Source organism: Stegostoma tigrinum, chromosome 5 (genome assembly GCF_030684315.1).
Source record: "Stegostoma tigrinum isolate sSteTig4 chromosome 5, sSteTig4.hap1, whole genome shotgun sequence".
In the NCBI taxonomy this organism is placed as follows: domain Eukaryota; kingdom Metazoa; phylum Chordata; class Chondrichthyes; order Orectolobiformes; family Stegostomatidae; genus Stegostoma; species Stegostoma tigrinum.
This window is the reverse complement of record NC_081358.1, coordinates 130,447,264-130,468,785: the sequence shown is the minus strand read 5'-3', so window position 1 is coordinate 130,468,785 and position 21,522 is coordinate 130,447,264. Positions and strand designations below refer to the sequence as shown.

Sequence of the window (21,522 nt, the reverse complement as noted above, 5' to 3'; positions counted from 1 at the left end):
AATCATATTCATCACTTCAAAAAACTCAATCCAATTTGTGAGACAAGATCTTCCTTTCCATAAAGCCTTACTCCTAATTAGTGTGTTCATCTCGAAATGCAAACAAATCCTTTCCATACTGTTATGAAGTTGGGTAGAGTATTCACGAATTGGAAACCGGAAAGTTAGAATGGTTGGTTAAACAAAGAGAATGGGGAGAAAGAGTGCCTGGTCCCTTTAAGAGGTAAAGTGCTTTTAAGCTTAAACAGAGAAGGTGTCTGTAAGCAGCTGGGAAATCGTACAGACAGTTCGAAAATTGCAACGTGTATCCATTAGTTGTGTGAGTGGAAACCTCAAATTCTTTTTGATGTTTTGGCAACAAGTTTGAATTTGGCCAATTAATTTAAAACAAGCACCTCAATACAGAAAGCCAACTCAATTTAAGTCTGATGGAGGGTCACCAGACCGAAACGTTATCTCTGATTTTCTCTTCACTGTTGCTGCCACACCTGCTGAGCTTTTCCAGCAACTTCTGTTTAAGTATGATGGTGTTGGCAACACCAAACCAATCTGATGTAAGAAAATCTAATATTTCAATAAGGGTATAAAGATGAGGGCATTTCAAAAATTGGCACACAGCCAACTTCCATCTGAGGAGAGAGCCAAACTTCAGCTGCAGTGAAAGCAAATCCACTACCTGAGATACATACTTGGCCTTTAAAAAAATATTATTGAGCTCGCTCGAAAAAAAATCAAAGATACCACGGTATTTTAGTTCAAAGTCCTCATTGAAGAAATTATAGAGAAATAAAGCCAATCCCTGACAGGAGAATTAATGGAAGAAAGTTTTTTATGAAGAGAGAAGTGATGACAGAATATTTCAGAAGGCAGATTGTGCAAACTTGGACACATTAAGTTTTCATGGGGTTGCTTTCTTATTAATGGGGTTTATTAAGTGGGACTTCTATTTATTTGAACAGTATTCCAGTAGAATTTACACCAGTTAGGAAGTAATTAGTGATCTAAGGGGGAAGTGTTTTTTTTCAGTAATTTTGCTAATTTGTTCATTGTTGGGTTAAATAAATGAATTGTTTCTTGTTACTTGTAAAGTAGAGATCAGGAATTTTATTTCTTTTAACCATTCATTTAATAGATTACAAGGGGAAAGGTGAACCTCTTTGGGAGTTTTCATGGGTAATTATTAGAGGGGAACCTCTAATCCTGTCGTAGCAGATTGGGGCTTATGTTTTGGTTTAATTATCAGAAGTGCTCAGCGTTTTCCGCTCTGCAACAGTACGCTGATGTAAGGCTCACTGCCCTAAAATTTTCTGGATTATCCCTGTTGCCCTTCTCGAACAAAGGGATCACACTAGCATTCTCCAATCTTCTGGCATCTCGGTTGAGGCTAAAGAGGATACAATGATCTGTCTCAAGGCCTCAGCAAACTCCCAATCCTAGCCCTCCTTCAGTATTCTGGGAGAGAACCCATCAGGCCCTGGGGACTTATCTATCTTAAAGTTTTTTGAGACACCACTTCCTCCTTAATGTTGACATGCCCCAGAGTATCAACATACCAGTCTCTAAACTTACCACTATCCATGTCCTTCTCCCTGGTGAATACCATTGTGAAGTATTCATTAAGGACCTCACCCACTTTCTCTGACTCCACATAAAAATTACCTCTTTTGTCCTAGAGTGGACCTACCCTTTCCCTAGTTACCCTCTTGCTCCTAATAATCATATAAAATGCCTTGAAATTCTCTTTAATCTGGCTTGCCAAGGATATTTCATGGTTCCTTTCAACCCTGCTAATTCCTTGTTTAAGTTCTATCCTGCTTTCTTTACATTCCAACAGGAGCGGTAATTAGAAGTGACTGACGAGGATTCTGGGGGTGGCCATTTTGGATAGGTTGAAGTTGAAGTGGGGGCTTTGGTGAGCATCAGGCTTTGCTGAGGACAGTCAGCAGCATTAAGTTACGCAAGGAAAGACCTTTCCTATTTTTTTAATCCAATAGTTATTGGATGGGTAGAAATAGCAGTTAGTGGAGTGGTGCGCTCCTCCTGTGGGAGATCCAAGAGATGGCAAAGGGGACAGATGCGAGATAAACAACAGATACCAGTGCCTTTCCATTGGCTGCTTTTCTCATGTATGGGTTTCTCCCTCTCTCGCTTTATCAATGACTGGAGTTTCCAATCCGAAGAGAAATATAAGAACATAAGAAACGGGAGCAGGAGTAGGCCATGTGGCCCATCAAGCCTGCGCCACCATTCAGTAAGATTATGGCTGACCTTTCTATGGATTCAGCTCCACTTCCCTGTCTGCTCACTGTAAACATTACTTTCTTTACTGTTCCAAAATCTATCTTCGCCCTTTAGAATATTTAACAAGGTAGTCTGAATGGCTTCACTGAATGGGGAGTACCACAGATTCACAATCCTTTGGGTGAAGAAGTTCCTCCTCAGCTCAGTACTAAATTCACTCCCCCTTATTTTGTGGCTGTGCCCCCCAGTTCTAGTTTCATCCACTAGTGGAAAATCCTTCCTGTTTCTATCTTATCTATTCCCTTCATAATTTTATATGTTCAGATATGATCCCCCCTCATTCTTCCAAATTCCAATGAGTATCGTCCCAGTCTACTCTATCTTTCATCATAAGTCAACCCACTCAACTCTGGAATTAACCTAATGAATGTCTGCGCACCCCCTCCAGTGGTTGTGGGAAGAAGTCATTTCCACAATGTGTTTGATACAGTATCACATTACAAGTTTGCGAGTAAAGTTATAGACCATTATACAAAATGGATCACAACAATAATGATTTCAAATTGCCTGAATGACAGGGAACTGAGAATAACAGTCAATGGAATTGTTTCAGATTAGAGAAAGGTTTGTCATGGAGTTCCCCAGATTGTTGGTATTGAGATTCTTGCTCTTCCTGAAAAATAGTAATGATCTGGATCTTGCAGTGCAGGGAATAATTTCCATGTCTGCATATGACAAAATTTGGAAGAAATTCTGAGGAGGACAGTATGGAACTCCAAAAAGGACGTTGACAAGTTAGTGGAGTGGGCAGATAGGTGTAGATGAGGTTCAACATAGAAAAACATGTGGTTATGCACTTTCAGAGGAAGAACATTGAAAGAAAATATAAAAGAGGTGGTACAATTCTAAAGGAGATACTGGAGCTGAGGAACACAGAGGTCATTCAATGTAGCAGGAGGTGGAGAGAGCAGTTAATAAAGAATATAGTCTTTCATTGGATAGCAAGAAGCTTTTTCCCAGAGTAGGGAACTCAATTACTAGGGGTCATGAGTTCAAAGTGAGAGGAGGAAAGTTTAAGGGAGATATGCGTGGAAAGTTCTTTACACAGAGGGTGGTGGGTTCCTGGAATACGTTGTTAGCGGAGGTGGTAGACGCAGACATGATAGTGTCTTTTAAGATGTATCTGGACAGGTACATGGATGGGCAGGGAGCAAAGGAATACAGACCCTTAGAAAATAGATGACAGGTTTAGACAGAGGATCTTGATCAGCGCAGGCTTGGAAGGCCGAAGGGCCTGTTTCTGTGCTGTAATTTTCTTTGTTCTTCTCAGCTTTATTAACAGGAGCATAGAGTTCTAGAGTGAGGAGGAGATGTTGAGCTTGTACAAGACACTTGTTAGACCTCAGCTGGACTATTGTGGTTAGCTGTGAGTGCCACATTAAGGGAAAGGTGTGAATACAGTGGAGTGAGCGCAAAAAAGAATGCTTCCAGGGATGAGAAATTTGATTAATGAGGATAGATTGAAGAAGTTGAGACTGTCCTCCTTAAAGGGTGGGGTCTGTAAGGAATGAGCTGCCAGAGGAAGTGGTGGAGCAGAGTGCAATTACAACATTTAAAAGGCATCTGGATACCTGTGTGAATAGAAATGGTTTCGAGGGTTAGGAGCCAAATGCTGGCAATTGGGACTAAATTAATTTAGGGTATCTGGTTGACATGAATGAGTTGAACCAAAGAGTCTGTTTCCATTGTTGTACAACTCAATGGCTGTAGAGATAAGGTGGCTGATAGGAATTTTGATAGAGATTTTCAAAATCATGAGACGGCTGGATAGAATAGACGGGGAGAAGCCATTCCCAACAGTAAAAGGAACAAGAATGAGAGGAAAAAGATTTAAAGTAATGTTCAAATGAAGCAAGCATGATGTAAGAAAAAACATTTTCACCCAGTGAGTAGTTAGGGTCTAGAATGTATTGCCTGGAAATGATGGGGAGGCAGGTTCAACTGACACTTTCAACAGGGACATTGGATGGTTATTTCAGATAGAAACAGCGCGCAGTGAGAAACAGCGCGCAGTGAGATGGGGAAAAGCAGGAGGCACTAGGCAATGACACTCACTTGAAAAACTGGTACAGGCCTGATGGGTCAAATGGCCTCCTTCTCTGTGCTGTAACAATAGTGATTGGGGGATTGGGGGGGTTGGGGGTTTGGGGGATCGAGGGGTTGGAGGATTGTGGGAATTAGGGGAATGAGGGATTGAGGGATTGGGGGATTTGGGGAGTGGAGGATTGAGGGATTGTGTGATTGGAGGATTGAGGGATTGGGGGATTGGCAATTGGGGGATTGGGGGAGTGAAGGATTGAGGGAGGGGGATTGGGGGAATAGAGAATTGGAGAATTAGGGGATCGGGGGATTGAGGGAGTGGATGATTGGGGGAGTGGATGATTGGGGGAGTGAAGGATTGAGGGATTGGGGGATTCGGGGATTGAGGGATTGGGGGAGTGAAGGATTGGGGGAATGGGGTATTGGCGGAATGGGGTATTGGGGTAATGGGGGTTTGAGGGATTGAGAGAATGGGGGATTGGGGGGATATGGGGGATTGGGGGGATATGGGGGATTGGGGGGATATGGGGGATTGGGGGATTTGGGGGGATTGGGGGATTTGGGGGGATTGGGGGAGTGAAGGATTGAGGGATTGGGGGTTTGGGGGAATGGGGGAATGAAGGGTTGAGTGACTGAGCGATGTGAATAGTTAAACTGTGCTAAGTAACAAAGTGGCTCTGTCCAATAGCATCCAACATGGAGATTGAGTGAGTTTGGGTTCATTGGGCAGGGTTAGGATGAGGAGACTCACCAAGGCAGACCTGGCTCTGGCAGGTTTTACTTTGAGTTGGGAATCCTTCACATGGTGGGGTGAGGCAGTCACGGACACGTATCTGCTCTCCGCCTCCACATGACACACTGCATGGTGACCATGACGACCATTTACTCCAAACCAACCAAGCTGTCAAGAAAACAGAATGAGTATCACAGTCAACATCTCCAGTCAATGTGTGATCAAAATAAACTACATCATTCCCAAAAACTCACCAGCACACGTCCCATTGCAGCTCCGAGTCTCCTCAAAATTCCCAACACACAATTCCAGGAGATCGGAGTCACAGCTTCGATTGCGAAACTCAAATCCTGCCCCACAAGACATGGAACAAGCGCTCCACTCAGTCCATGAGCTCCAGCCTAGTTTATAAAGACACAGTGCAAAGAGGAATTTGAATTTAAACTGGAAGAAGGTGAATGCTTAGTGAATGGAACTCTGTCTACACTGAAGTCACCTTGAATAAACAATCATTCCAAGGACTCCTAGTTTGTTTCCACAGATAGGAGCCTTGCTGATTTTTCATTATTTACATTACATTTTAGTTTGAAGGTGTGAACATAGATGTGAGAGCTGAAGAGTGACATCTGGGCTATGGGCAGCAGATTGTTTTTAAAAGAAATCAGAGAACAAGCAACCTGTTATTTGCTTTTGAGACCAGGCCTGGAAATTAATTGCAGATCAGAAGGATTCTGAAAACTCTTCCTCATGCGTCGTGTAGGGAATAGGACGTTCAAAGATAGCAGATTTTTCACGAATAACAAGGTCAGTGCCTGAGTATTGGTGCCAGCAAACCTGGGTGAGTATGTGGGAGGGAGGGGCTGGAGAGATGGTACTGCCTTGAACTGGGTTTCTGAGAGGAGGAGTTGGGCTGTTGATGCTGAATCATGAATGTTTGAGAGCTCCCTGCCTAAACTCCTATGATGAGATATTGGAAGTTGAGACTAAAAACAAAATTATAAATTTCCTCAGAGCAAACTGAAAAAGTTGTCCTGATTGACAGCTTCAGAAAATCAACAAAGAAACAATCCTATGCACTTACAGAACAACACATCATGAAAACCACTTCAGTAATCTGTCCAGTTGTGGTAGTTTATTTTATTTATCCTTTAACTATATTTGTCTGACTGTCTTTTGAGCGAACGGGTCTGAAAACAATAGTTATTGGATATAAATCATAAGCATTTATTAGATTGCTGTTTAATTCTGCTCTGCCAAAGTTACCAAATTATTGATAAGAAATAGCACAGTGTTGAGGATTGATTATTTACAGAATCTAGTATTGGCTATTAAAAATATCTGGTTAGGAACCATTGGGGCCAGTTTTGAGGGTCTTCAAAGAGAAATTTTTATTGTTTTGTGACTACAGAGGTAAAAGTGTTGATTTGGTTCAGCTGCAGGTCTCCATGTCATAATATCAGATATCCAAATGACTTGGGTCTTGTGAAAAAAAAGAGTAAAATTTCACAATTTGGAGACAATTCCAGGCTTGGAGATGTGACCCTGTGAAGACAATAACAATCAATTCATACATTCAGAGTGTGAAAACTCACCTACGCATAGCTGACAAATGAAATTCAGGATTGTATAATATTAAAATAAAACATTTACAAAGCTGTCAGAAACAGCAATAATTATGAGAATTATGAATTTTTAAGCTAAATGACCAAGAATCTTATAATGAAAAGAAGAATAGAATATACTGTAATCTAGCAGAAACATAAAAATAGGCTATAAAAACTTCTACAGAAGTTTGGCTACAACAAATGTGGATCCATTATGGGCAGGTTTGGGAGAATTTATAATGGGGGAGTAGAGAATAGATTTCCCTGTGCTGTGTGTTGCGATGGACTCTCTGCGTTTTGTGTTGAGATTTTGTTCCAGTATTGCAGTCTCCAATGTCTCACCTTCACACAGCTTCTTGTTGCACTCCCTCCTCTGGTCTGGTGACCCCCGACATCCCAGTCCTCCATCGCGGGGGCTTGGACTGTCACATTCCCGAACACGGTGCTGGGAGCCACCTCCACAAGGCTCAGAGCAAGGAGTCCACGCACTCCAAGAACCCCATCCTCCATCTAACTGGCAGTCTGTGCGTGGGACACAATCCAGTCGCCCATTGACACAGGAACTGAAAACACAGGCAGCAGGGTGAGTTAGGGAAAAGGGATCTCAGACTGACCTCCTCTTGGAGGGGAGGGACAAGGGCAGGGGGAAGGGGACTAGGGGAGGAGCTGGGGGACCAAGGGGAGTGGCTCGGGTAACAGGGACAGGCTGGGAATAAAGGAGGGAGGGATCTATGGTACTAGGAACCAATGCTTAGAATCAAGGAGCAGGCTCTCACCAGTTTTCACACCCAATCTCCACATGCTCTCCTGCATTGATATATTGCCAGTCGTCGACACCAGGATACAGACTCCAGCTGCTGTTTACACCTGGCCCTGTGAGAATGGGAACTGACACAAAGCTTCATCAGAAGGTGCAGGTTTGTGAAAAGCCAGAGGCTGTCCAAAGTCAAACACCATCACTCCTACATCCACCCTGATTTGGTACAAATCTCTCACTTTCAAAACATTCACAGCAGGGGCCTCAGTACACAGCCTTCCTCTTACCGAGTGCTTACAGGATTGGAGGCCATTCATCTCCTCATACCTATGGCTGACTCATAATTCACCCAAAGCCAAATGGATTGGAAGGGACAGCAGAATAAGATGAGGCCCTGGCTGGAGGCAGTGAGAGTGAGGTTCGGGGGTAAATCGTGGCCCTGGCTGGAGGCAGTGAGAGTGAGGGTCGGGGGTAAATCGTGGCCCTGGCTGGAGGCAGTGAGAGTGAGGTTCGGGGGAAAATCATGGCCCTGGCTGGAGGCAGTGAGAGTGAGGGTGAGGGGTAAATCGTGGCCCTGACTGGAGGCAGTGAGTGTGAGGGTGAGGGGTAAATCGTGGCCCTGGCTGGAGGCAGTGAGAGTGAGGGTCGGGGTAAATTGCCCCCCTGCTTGGAGGCAGTGAGAGTGAGGGTCAGGGGTAAATCGTGGCCCTGGCTGGAGGCAGTGAGATTGAGGGTCGGGGGTAAATCGTGGCCCTGACTGGAGGCAGTGAGAGTGAGGTTCGGGGGAAAATCATGGCCCTGGCTGGAGGCAGTGAGAGTGAGGGTCGGGGGTAAATCGTGGCCCTGACTGGAGGCAGTGAGTGTGAGGTTCGGGGGAAAATCATGGCCCTGGCTGGAGGCAGTGAGAGTGAGGGTCGGGGGTAAATCGTGGCCCGGACTGGAGGCAGTGAGTGTGAGGGTGAGGGGTAAATCGTGGCCCTGGCTGGAGGCAGTGAGAGTGAGGGTCAGGGGTAAATCGTGCCCCTGGCTGGAGGCAGTGAGAGTGAGAGTTGGGGGTAAATCGTGGCCCTGGCTGGAGGCAGTGAGAGTGAGGGTCTGGGGTAAATCGTGGCCCTGACTGGAGGCAGTGAGAGTGAGGGTGCGGGGTAAATCGTGGCCCTGGCTGGAGGCAGTGAGAGTGAGGGTCGGGGGTAAATCGTGGCCTTGACTGGAGGCAGTGAGAGTGAGGGTGAGGGGTAAATCGTGGCCCTGGCTGGAGGCAGTGAGAGTGAGGGTCGGGGGTAAATCGAGGCCCTGACTGGAGGCAGTGAGAGTGAGGGTGAGGGTTAAATCGTGGCCCTGGCTGGAGGCAGTGAGAGTGAGGGTCGGGGTAAATTGCCCCCTCCGCCTGGAGGCAGTGAGAGTGAGGGTGGGGGGTAAATTGTGGCCCTGGCTGGAGGCAGTGAGAGCGAGGGTCGGGGTAAATTGCCCCCCCTGCCTGGAGGCAGTGAGAGTGAGGGTCGGGGGTAAATCGTGGCCCTGGCTGGAGGCAGTGAGAGTGAGGGTCGGGGTAAATTGCCCCCCCCGCCTGGAGGCAGTGAGAGTGAGGGTGAGGGGTAAATCGTGGCCCTGGCTGGAGGCAGTGAGAGCGAGGGTCGGGGTAAATTGCCCCCCCCGCCTGGAGGCAGTGGGAGTGAGGGTGAGGGGTAAATCGTGGCCCTGACTGGAGGCAGTGAGTGTGAGGGTGAGGGGTAAATCGTGGCCCTGGCTGGAGGCAGTGAGAGTGAGGGTCGGGGTAAATTGCCCCCCTGCTTGGAGGCAGTGAGAGTGAGGGTCAGGGGTAAATCGTGGCCCTGGCTGGAGGCAGTGAGATTGAGGGTCGGGGGTAAATCGTGGCCCTGACTGGAGGCAGTGAGAGTGAGGTTCGGGGGAAAATCATGGCCCTGGCTGGAGGCAGTGAGAGTGAGGGTCGGGGGTAAATCGTGGCCCTGACTGGAGGCAGTGAGTGTGAGGTTCGGGGGAAAATCATGGCCCTGGCTGGAGGCAGTGAGAGTGAGGGTCGGGGGTAAATCGTGGCCCTGACTGGAGGCAGTGAGTGTGAGGGTGAGGGGTAAATCGTGGCCCTGGCTGGAGGCAGTGAGAGTGAGGGTCAGGGGTAAATCGTGCCCCTGGCTGGAGGCAGTGAGAGTGAGAGTTGGGGGTAAATCGTGGCCCTGGCTGGAGGCAGTGAGAGTGAGGGTCTGGGGTAAATCGTGGCCCTGACTGGAGGCAGTGAGAGTGAGGGTGCGGGGTAAATCGTGGCCCTGGCTGGAGGCAGTGAGAGTGAGGGTCGGGGGTAAATCGTGGCCTTGACTGGAGGCAGTGAGAGTGAGGGTGAGGGGTAAATCGTGGCCCTGGCTGGAGGCAGTGAGAGTGAGGGTCGGGGGTAAATCGAGGCCCTGACTGGAGGCAGTGAGAGTGAGGGTGAGGGTTAAATCGTGGCCCTGGCTGGAGGCAGTGAGAGTGAGGGTCGGGGTAAATTGCCCCCTCCGCCTGGAGGCAGTGAGAGTGAGGGTGGGGGGTAAATTGTGGCCCTGGCTGGAGGCAGTGAGAGCGAGGGTCGGGGTAAATTGCCCCCCCTGCCTGGAGGCAGTGAGAGTGAGGGTCGGGGGTAAATCGTGGCCCTGGCTGGAGGCAGTGAGAGTGAGGGTCGGGGTAAATTGCCCCCCCCGCCTGGAGGCAGTGAGAGTGAGGGTGAGGGGTAAATCGTGGCCCTGGCTGGAGGCAGTGAGAGCGAGGGTCGGGGTAAATTGCCCCCCCTGCCTGGAGGCAGTGAGAGTGAGGGTCGGGGGTAAATCGTGGCCCTGGCTGGAGGCAGTGAGAGTGAGGGTCGGGGGTAAATCGTGGCCCTGACTGGAGGCAGTGAGAGTGAGGGTGAGGGTTAAATCGTGGCCCTGGCTGGAGGCAGTGAGAGTGAGGGTCGGGTTAAATTGCCCCCCCCCCGCCTGGAGGCAGTGAGAGTGAGGGTGAGGGGTAAATTGTGGCCCTGGCTGGAGGCAGTGAGAGTGAGGGTCGGGGGTAAATTGCGGCCCTGACTGGAGGCAGTGAGAGTGAGGGTGAGGGGTAAATTGCGGCCCTGACTGGAGGCAGTGAGAGCGAGGGTCGGGGGTAAATTGCGGCCCTGACTGGAGGCAGTGAGATTGCCAAACATCAAATGCTGCCGGATTAGAGACATTGAGGTCCTGGCCAAAAGCTCTTGGAGAAATGGGTTCAAATCCCATCGCCGCATTGGGTGACTCAGTGCAAAACTGGACTCAAAGCTAATTTGATATCATGGCTAATCAACTCCATTGTCCCTTTCCTACACTGCACCTATATCCCTCACTGTCAATAGTGTCCAGGAGCCTGTATGATTCTGGTCACCCTGCTATAGGAAAGATTTTACTAAATTGGAGAGGGTTCAGAAAAGATTTACCAGGATGTTGATGGGACTGGAGGATTTGAGATGTAAGGATAAGCTGGGACTACTTTCCATTGGAGCATAGGAGGTTGAGGGGTGACCTTATAGAGGTTTATAAAATCATAAAGAGCATGAATAGGGAGAATAACACCTTTTCTCTAGAATGGGAAAGTTCAAAACTAGACATAATTTTAAGGTGAGATAATAAAGTGTGGAGCTGGATGAACACAGCAGGCCAAGCAGCATCAGAGGAGCACAAAAGCTGACATTTCGGGTCTAGGCCTGAAACGTCAGCTTTCCTGCTCCTAAGATGCTGCTGGGCCTGCTGTGTTCATCCAGCTCCACACTTTGTTATCTCAGGTTCTCCAGCATCTGCAGTTCCCATTATCTCTGATCATAATTTTAAGGTGAGATGAGAAAAACTTAAACTGGATCCGAGGAGTAACATTTTTACACAGGGGATGGTTTGTACATGGAATGGACTGTCAGAGGATGTGGCCAATGCAGATACAGTTACAACATTTAAAGACATTTGGACAGGTACATGAATAGGAAAAGTTTAGAGGGATATTAACCAAACATAAGCAAATGGGACTAGTTGAGTTTGGAAAACTTGGGCAGCACGGGATGATTTAGACTGATGGGTCTGTTGCTGAGCTGTACAACTCTGTGTCTGTGTGATTTCTGTCCTGAACCTGCTCAGTGATCAAGCTCTCACAGCCTCTGGGCTTGAGGATTCCAAAGATCCACCCCACACCTCCCCATCCCCAGTGAAGAAATCTCTCCCCTCCCATCTCAGATTTAAATGTCCTGCCCCTGGTTCTACAGTCCCAGCCCAGGTACAAACATTCTCTCCTCATCCACCCTGTCAAAACCCCCCACCCACCCCCGCACTGAGAATTTTATACGTTGCAATGTGATCAGTTCTCATTCCCTGAAACTCTGGGGAAGCACCTCATTTTCCATGTGGGCCCTACATCCTTCTGGACTCAATAAATACAGAAAGAACTGCAGATGCTGTAAATCAGGAACAAAAACAGAAGTTGCTGGAAAACCTCAGCAGGTCTGGCAGCATCTGTGAAGGAAAAATCAGAGTTAGCTTTTCAGGTCTGGTGACCCTTCCCGAGAATTTACTCTGTTTTTTTTCCCTCACACATGCTGCAAGACCTGCTGAGCTTTTCCAGCAACTTTGTTTCTGAACTGAATATCGAGTTCAACAACTTTAGGTCTTGTGGCACCTTCTCCAATCATCACACACTAGGCCTTATCATCCCACAGGCTGTTACCATAAACATCCCATTGTCAGCCCTGATGGTCCCCACTAGCAGTTATTTACTCAACCGAGCTGACCATTACCAATTCCCGTGTCTGTCCAGCAAGAGAGCGCCACAGCAAATCCGCTTCTTATGTCATTTATATTGTTCTACTCTTTTAAATCTCAATTTTAAATATGACAGAATTATTATCAGTCTTTTGAATGTATTTCTCATACGTTAAAGTTGAATTTTCTCTGAACCCTTTCTGTAGCTGTAACGCTGTATTCTGCACTCTGATTATGTAAGGTATGGTTTGTCTTGTGAGCAGTAAAACATACTTTTCACTTCATCTCGGTAATTGTAACAACAAACTCAAATGAAACCACAGCAGAAAATCTCTCAGGGTTTCAGCTGCAGAGCTGGGCTGAGAGGTGGCAAATGGAGTTTAATGCAGACAAGAGTGAGGTGGTGGACTTTGGTAGGAGTAACCAGAAGGCAAAGTACAGGGCTAATGGTAAGATTCTTAGTAGTGTAGATGAGCAGAGAGATCTCGGAGTCCGTGTACACAGATCCTTGAAAGTTGCCACCCAGGTTAACAGGGCTGTTAAGAAGGCATACACTGTTTTAGCTTTTATTAATAGAGGGATCGAGTTCCGGAACCAAGAGGTTATGGTGAAGCTGTACAAAACTCTGGTGCGGCTGCACTTGGAGTATTGTGTACAGTTCTGGTCACCGCATTATAAGAAGGATGTGGAAGCTTTGGAAAGGGTGCAGAGGAGATTTACTAGGATGTTGCCTGGTATGGAGGGAAGGTCTTACGAGGAAAGGCTGAGGGACTTGAGGCTGTTTTCATTAGAGAGAAGAAGGTTGAGAGGTGACTTAATTGAAACATATAAAATAATCAGAGGGTTAGATAGGGTGGATAGGGAGAGCCTTTTTCCTAGGATGGTGATGGCGAGCATGAGGGTGCATAGCTTTAAATTGAGGGGTGAAAGATATAAAGTCAGATGTCAGAGGTAGTTTCTTTACTCAGAGAGTAGTAAGGGAATGGAACGCTTTGCCTGCAACGGTAGTAGATTTGCCAACTTTAGGTACATTTAAGTCGTCATTGGATAAGCATATGGATGTACATGGAATAGTGTAGGTTAGATGGGCTTGAGGTCGGTATGGCAGGTCGGCACAACATCGAGGGCCGAAGGGCCTGTGCTGTGCTGTAATGTTCTATGTTCTATGTTTCATCTCAATCTACTTTTACTCCTGTCCCCTCTCCTCACTTCTTCTGTAGCATATATACCAACATTTTCCAAACTACAACCAATTCTGAAGAAGGGTCACTAGATCCAAAACATTAACTCCTTTCCACAGATGCTGCCAGACCTGCTGAGATTTTCTAGAAATTTTTGTTTTTGTTTCATTGTTAAGTATGCCTGGTGCTACTCCAGACACGTCCACTTGCACTCTCCATTGAACCTGTGTTGATCCTCTAGCATGATGGTAATTGCTGAGTGGGGGATAAACCAAGGCTTGCAGGTGGACCCGCAATTAAAATGGCTTTGTTCATATTCTTTAGATTCCTAACTCTGCAGGAAGTCAAAGAGATGTATGAGAATATTGAGGCGTGGTCGCTACGAAAGTTGATGCATCAACTGGGATCATTAAGGGAGTAAAGGAAATTTCCAAATTGAGAATTTTCTTGACAAGTGTTCTGAGCTCTAGGGAAGCAGAGGTGTCGTTGATAATGCCTTGGGTTTATCGAGTGTGTTGGTATTGGTGAGCTTGATGGGAAACATCCTCACTTACCTCGGGATTTGCAGCGACACTCACTCTGAGGAACACATGATCCATTCTGAAGGAGCAAGCCATGTGGACAGCCACAGGACGACCTGCAAACTAGAGATGAGTCAGGACCAGGGGAGCCAACACCATCATTGAGACAGGCCACATCTTGAGAGAGATCATCACATGATCGAGGGCAGGTCCGCCCACAGGCCAATAGAATCTGCTCACCTGGACAGTCTGCAAACAGGAACAATCAGTCATCAAGCCTGGCTCTGACTGTTACCATCACCATCATCACGCAGCCCTGTAACTAACCCCCACTAGCCCAGAGCCCACCCTCCCAGCTCCAAATATCTACCCCAGACAACGCCCCCAGCTCCTACAACCACCCTCAGACCCTACTCCCAAGCCCCATAACTAACCCAGACCTTACACCCAGATCCCCCCTAGCTCACACAATTACACAGACCCTCCCAGACCTACCATCCCCTGTCCAACGCACCAACCCCCAACAGCCCTAGCCCCTTGCCCAGTGCACCAACCCCTATACATAGCTCTGAGGTGAGTGTGAAACTATGAAAAGCCCGAGGATCATGATTCCAACTGAAAGGGGTAGAATTAGAAGACTTTCTAACAGTTCCTTCAGTTTCTTGCTGATGAATTCACATTGCTGCAGTGTCAGAATGACAGGAAACATCAGACCAGATTTCACAGTTAGATGTAAAACACTGAGGAGTCCTGACAGCTGAAACTTTGTAAGGTTTTTTTTTATTTACTCAGAAGTGTAAATGTTGCCAGTAAAGGCCAGCATTTAATGCCTTTTGTTAATTGTCCTTGAACCTAGTGGCTTGTTAGGGCCATTTCAGAGGGAAGTTAGAGTCAGTTATATTTTCTATGTGCCTGGAGTCACGTTGGGCAGGTAAGGACAGAGGTTTCCTTTCCACAGATTGGTGAATCAGCTGGGGTTTTATGACAATTGACAGAGACTAAATACTTATCATTTGGAGAGCTTTCAAATCTAGATTTTAATTGAATTAAAATTTCACCATCAGTCATTGTGGGATTCAGACCTGTATCCCCAGTTCAGGGTTCTGGGTCACTAGTCCAGTCTGTACACCTATTCAGTTACCACTAATTACCGTGACACCAGCACCTCCCCATAAACTACCTCACTGAGCAAGGTATGAAGAGACAGAGACACCATTGCATTCCTGCAAAACATTTCCATCAACTGCTCACAGCTTCTAAGATGACAGCCCCAGCCACGTGCTAATTGGCATAGAGACAGGAGAATAAGGGAAGTAAATATGCGGCTAAAGGAGTGGTGTAGGAAAGAGGGGTTCCTTATCATGCGGCCTGCCATCAGTATTGGAAGAGGAGGGATTTGTATCACTGGGACAGTCTCTATCTGAACCAAACTGGGACCAATGTTCTAGCAAAATGATAAATAGGCTGGTCAACAGGACTTTAAACTAGAAAGTGGGAGGAGGAGGGAATGGTGAAACTTGCCCCAGAGGGGAACAAAGCAAAAGCTAATATCTCTAGGGGTGGATTTGACTGTGTGGAAAAATAATATGAAAGAAATGACAGGGAAGGAGAATTTAGTAGAGGTTATTAAAGTCTCCAGCACAGACACAAACAGGACAGAGTGTTTGGAAAGGGCTAGCAATCAAACACTGGAAAATGAGTGACAATGAGAAGAGGGAGGGTTAATACAGGACTGAAGGTGCTATATCTGAACGCACACAGTGTAAGGAATAAGGTAAATGAGCCTGTGGCGCAGATCGAAACTGGCAGGTATGACGTGGGAGGCATCACTGAGACGTGGCTGCAAGGGGATCAGGATTGGGAACTGAATATTGAAGGATATACATCCTATCGAAAAAATAGGCATGTGGACCAGGGAGCTGGGGTTGCCTTATTAGTGAGAAATGAAATTACATCAATAGGAAGAAACAAAGTAGGGTCAGATGGTGTAGAATCTGTGTGGATAGAATTGAGGAACTGCAAAGTTAAAAGAAAACATAGTCGGGGTTATGTACAGGCCACCAAACTGCAGTCAGGGGCTAGGGCACAAGATACACCAGGAGATAGAAAAGGTGTGTAAGAAAGGCAAAGTCACAGTGATCATGGGGTATTTCAATATGCAGGTGGACGACTGGGAAAACCATGTCGATAGTGGGTTCCAAGAAAAAGAGTTTGTGGAATGTCTACATGATGGGTTTTTGGAGCAGTTTGTGGTGGAGCCCACAGGGGAACAGGCAATACTGGATTTGGTGTTGAACAATGAGGCAGACTTGATAAGGGAGCTTAAGGTAAAAGAACCCATAGGAGGCAATGATCATAAAATGATAGAATTTACCCTGCAAGTTTAGAGGGAGAGGATAGAATCAGAGGTAACAGTATTACAGCTGAATAAAGGCAACTTCAGAGGCCTGAGGGAGGAGCTGGATGGATTTGACTGGAAGAAGAGCCTAGCAGGAAAGACAGTAGAACAGCAATGGCAGGAATTTCTGGGAGTAATTCAGGAGACACAGCAAAATTCATCCCGAGGAAAAAGAAGCATAGTACAGGGAGGATGATGGCTGACCAAGGAAGTCAGGGATGGCATAAAAGCAAAAGAGAAAGCATACAATGTGGCGAAGGGCAGTGGGAAACCAGAAGATTGGGAAGCTTACAAAGACCAACGGAGGGCAACAAAAAAAGAAATAAGGAGGGAGAAGATTAAATGAGGGTAAGCTAGCCAGTAATATAAATGAAGACTGCAAGAGTTTCTTTAGATATATAATGGGCAAGAGAGAGACAAAGGTGGACTACTGGAAAATGACACTGGAGAGATAGTAGTGGGAAACAAGGAAATGGCTCAGGAACTGAATAATTACTTTGCGTCAGTCTTCACTGTGGAAGACACGCGTAATAGCCCATTAAATAATCAGGGGCAGAGCTGAGTACGATGGCCATGACCAAGGAAAAGGTGCTAGTAAACCTGATCGTCCTGAAGGTGAATAAATCACCTGGACCAGATGGACTACACCCCAGGGTTCCACAGGAGATAGCTGAAGAGATAATGGAAGTGTTTGAGGTGATCTTTCAGGAATCGCTGGAGTCAGGGAGGGTCCAGGAGGACCGGAAAACCGCCAGCATAACACCCCTGTTTAAAAGGGAATAAGACAAAAGACATAGAACATAGAATATTACAGCGCAGTACAGGCCCTTTAGCCCTCAATGTTGCGCCAGCCTGTGAAACCAATCTGAAGCCCATCGAACCTACACTATTCCATTATCATCCATATGGGATGTTTATCCAATGACCATTTAAAAGTCCTTAAAGTTGATGGGAAATTACAGACCGATTAGCCTAACCTCAGACATGGGTAAGATTCTGGATGCCATTGTAAAGGATGAGATTTATGAATATTTGGAAGTGTATGGTAAAGTAGGGCAAAGTCAGCATGGTTTCAACAAGGGGAGGTCATGCCTGACAAGTCTGTCAGAATTCTTTGAGGAAGTAATGAGCAGGTTAGACCAAGGAGATCCAAGGGATTTTATCTACCTGGACTTCAGGAAGGCCTTTGACAAGCTGCCGCACGGGAGTCTGCTGAATAAGATAAGGGCTCATGGTGTTAGAGGCAAGGTGCTGGCATGGGTGGAAGATTGGCTGTCTGGCAGAAAGCAGAGAGCAGGGATAAAGGGATCTTAGGATGGCGGTGGTGCTCCACAACTTCTCACTTTGTACATTAATGATCTAGATGAAGGAACTGTGGGCATTCTGGTTAAGTTTGCAGACAATATAAAGATAGGTGGAGGGACGGGTAGTATTAAGGAGATGGGGAGGCTGCAGTGGATTTGGGCAGGTTAAGAGAGTGGGCAAAGAAGTGCAGATGGAGTACAACATGGAGAAGTGTGAGGTCATGCACTTTGGTAAGAAGAATAAAAGCATGAACTGTTTTCTAAATGGGAGAGAAAATGTAGAAGTCTGAAGTGCAAAGAGATTTGGGAGTTCTAGTCCAGGATTCTCTCAAGGTAAACTTGCAGGTTGAGTCACTAGTCAGGAAGGCAAATGCAATGTTGGCATTAATTTTGAGAGGACTTGAATACTTGAAAAGCAAGGATGTACTATTGAGGCTCTATAAGTCTCTGGTCAGGCCACATTTGGTGTATTGTGTGCAGTTTTGGGTCCCATATCTCAGGAAGGATATACCAGCCTGGAGCAGGATCAGAGGACGTTCATGAGAATGGTTCCAGGAATGAATAACTTAACATATGAGGAATGTTTGAGGATTCTGGGACTATACTCATTGGAGTATAGAAGGATGAGGGGAGATCTAATTGAAACTTACGGAATACTGAATGTCCTGGACAGAGTGGATGTTGGGAAGATGCTTCCATTAGTAGGAGAGACTAGGACCTGAGGCCACAGCCTTAGAGTAAAGGGATGATCTTTTAGAAAGGAGATAAGGAGAAACCTTTCAGCCAGAGAGTGGTGAATCTATGGAATTCACTGCCACAGAAGGCTGTGGGGGCCAGGTCATTGAGTACATTTAAAATTGAGATAGTTTCTTGGTTGTCAAGGGGATCAAGGGTAATGGGGAGAAGGCAGATTGGGGTTGAGAATCTTATCAGCCATGATTGAATGGTGGAGCAGACTTGATGGGCTGAATGGCCTAATTTATGCTCCTCTGTCTTATGGTCTAAGTGAAGTCTGAAAATTTGTTCATTACCTCATTCCAGAAGCTGTTGCTAAGGGACAACTTACAAAGAGCAGTTAGGTTTATTCATGAATGAAAGCAATTTAACTCCACCTTCACCTCTGTGGGCACAGATTCCAAAATTATTCATCAAAAACACTGTTAACTTTGCATTTCCAGGGAATCATGTGGTAAATCCACTGTAATCTAATCAGGTTTAAATTTCCGTTTATGAGTCCTCACAATCTGCATTCCCAGCACAAATCTGGCGACAATGGCATCTTGTGAATTTTACTCTGCATTCTAACAGTTATTCAGATTGAACAAAATCAGTGGTGGTCCTCAGACTGATCCCTAGGAACACAACCAACTTGCTCCCATTCTACAAACGAGAAAATTTGTAGAAAATAGGAGTCCCCCCAGTCTCCTCCACCATCCAATAAGAGCCTACTATTACCATCGCTGAACCAGTTTACTTTTATTTTGAATTACACACTCCCCTCCAGGGTTCTTGATTCCCTTGTCAAACAGGGCCTACCAACATCAGACTTAAAATTATTTAATAATCAAGTCAAAGTCTATCTAATCTTGCTCGAAGACAACCCACTCATTTTTTTATTAGAGACTGGTAGGTCAGAGGCATCACTGCCTGGGCACAGCATTTACTGGCCATCCCTAGGTACTTTCAGGAGGTGGTCATGATCTGATTTCTTAAACCACTGCAATCAACATGCTGTGGATTGACCCACAATGCCATTAGGGAGAAAATTCCGGGATTTTGACCCAGTGACAGTGAAGGAACAGCATTATATTTCCATGTGAAATTGGTGAGTGACTTGGAGGGGAACTTATGGGAGTAGTGTTCCCATGTATCTGCTGTCTTTGTCCTTCTGGGAGAATAGAATCCTTAATGTGTAGAAAGAGGTCAGTTGGCCCATCAAGTCTGCACCAGCCCTCTGAAGAGAATTCTAGCCTACACACATAATCCCTCCATTTCCCCTGGCTAATCCTCCTACCCTGCACACTACAGGTAATTTAGCATGGCCAATCCACTTAACCTACACATCTTTGGACTGTGGGAGGAAACTGGAGCACCCGGAGGAAACTCACGCAGACACAGGGAGAACGTGAAAACTCCACACAGACAGTCGCCCGAGGCTGGATATGAACCTGAACCCCTGGTGCTGTGAGGTAGCAGTGCTAACCACTGAGCTACTGTACAACCATTGCAGTCTAAGGATATGTGATGGATTTCTGCAGTGTGCCTTGAACTAATCAATTTATCTCCACACCCTGGTTTATCCCTCCAACCTGAATATAGTTGCTTTTGTTGTCTCAATTCACTCGGAGAATCGCTCCTGTGTTAATACGTCAGGAAGACTCTTCAATGAAACAGAAACACTGTCAATAATTGGCCAGCCTGTGGGATCTACTTTTATATGGTTGGCAGGCGGTCTCCACTCTCTCAACACACACTGTGAACACTCTTTCTCTAACAACCAATGCGATGGTGCAAACACTTCAGGCAGTAAGAAAATACAGCATGCAAGAGACAGAAATAGCGCTGATTAGAAGTCAACATCAAAAATCATTCCAGATATTGTAGAGTCGTACAGCATGGAAACAGGCCCTTCAGCCCACCTCCTCCATGCTGACCAGGTTTCCTAAACCGAACTAGTCTCAATTCAGTAAACCTCATGCAATCAGCCTCCAGAGGAAGCAGAGTTTGAAAAACAAGTCCCATTCAGTTTCCTATCTGTAGGCCAAAGTTCTAATCTAATATTGACACTTACCCTCCTATTCCATGACTATCCTTTAATATACCACCTTGTCAAAACACATTCTTAAAATCCATATAGACAACATCCCCTATATTACCTCACCAACCTTCTCTGTGCCTTCATCAGAAATTTCATTCAATTAGCCAAACACAAACTGCCTTTATACAAGCGTGATAACAAAGTGTGGAGCTGGATGAGGCCAAGCAGCATCAAACCAAATGTGTTCTCGTTCTCCTTAATTAATTCAAATCTCTCCAAAAGCCACTTCCAAATCCTATTTCTGGAACTATTAACGTTAAGCTAATTGGCCATTATTTATTGGGACAGTCCTCACACCATTTCTTGGATAAAGTGACACATTCATCACTCTGCAATCATTTGAAAACCTCCTCTGATTTTAGGGAAAATTGAAAAATTATAACAAGCGCTTTCACTCTGTACCCCAAAATCCATTAGCAACATCCATTAACAATATCCATTGGTAATGCCCATCGGCAAGTTCAGTTTCAGGGCAATAGCAACCCCCAGGACGTTGGCAGTGGGATTATTGAGTGTTAGGCAATGATGGTTAGACTCTCTCTTCTTGGTGATGGGCAGTACCTAGTATTTGTGTGAACAAAGAATGAAGAAAAGTGCAGCACAGGAAGTGGCCTTTCAGCCCTCCAAACCTGCGCCAACATGGCACAACTGTTACCTGTCATTTTTCAGACCAAACTGGATATACTCTGGGTTTACTGAATTTGGCTACAGATTAGTCAAAATTGAGGAACCATCTGGATGGGCACTTAAATGCCAGGACACAGTATATTACGGACCACATGCAGGTAAATGGGATTAGTGCGGTTTAGTGTTCGCAGGTCGGCATAGACACGGTGGGCCGAATGACTGCTTCAGCATTTGAGGAGTCACCAGCACTGCTTCAGGCAGTGAGTTGGCCATAGGAGCTGCAGAAGAACTGGAGCACCCCACTCAGGGTGTCACCTTCCCCAGGAATCCTAGCCAGACCCATGGGCACCCTCACGCTGCCCAATCCCTCTCTTCATAACTGAAACTCTCCAGCCCCAGGCAACATCCTGGTAAATCTCCCCAGTCCCCTCTCCATTGCTATCATATTGCCCTCATAATGTGGATTCCAGAACTGCACACAACACTCTCTCTGTGACCT

General features: G+C 46.1%; 1 protein-coding gene across 1 annotated transcript in view; it reads right to left on the bottom strand.

Moving 5' to 3' along the window:
* The window catches only part of sspo (SCO-spondin), a 517,250-nt gene that overhangs the window by 147,224 nt on the left and 348,504 nt on the right, over nt 1–21,522 (bottom strand). The window contains exons 74-78 of the mRNA XM_059646360.1: nt 13,910–14,125; nt 7,455–7,566; nt 7,021–7,241; nt 5,329–5,475; nt 5,093–5,242 (exon numbers count right to left, since the gene is read on the bottom strand). Coding sequence (XP_059502343.1) covers nt 5,093–5,242; nt 5,329–5,475; nt 7,021–7,241; nt 7,455–7,566; nt 13,910–14,125 — 846 coding nt within the window. The remainder of the gene's footprint in view (nt 1–5,092; nt 5,243–5,328; nt 5,476–7,020; nt 7,242–7,454; nt 7,567–13,909; nt 14,126–21,522) is intronic.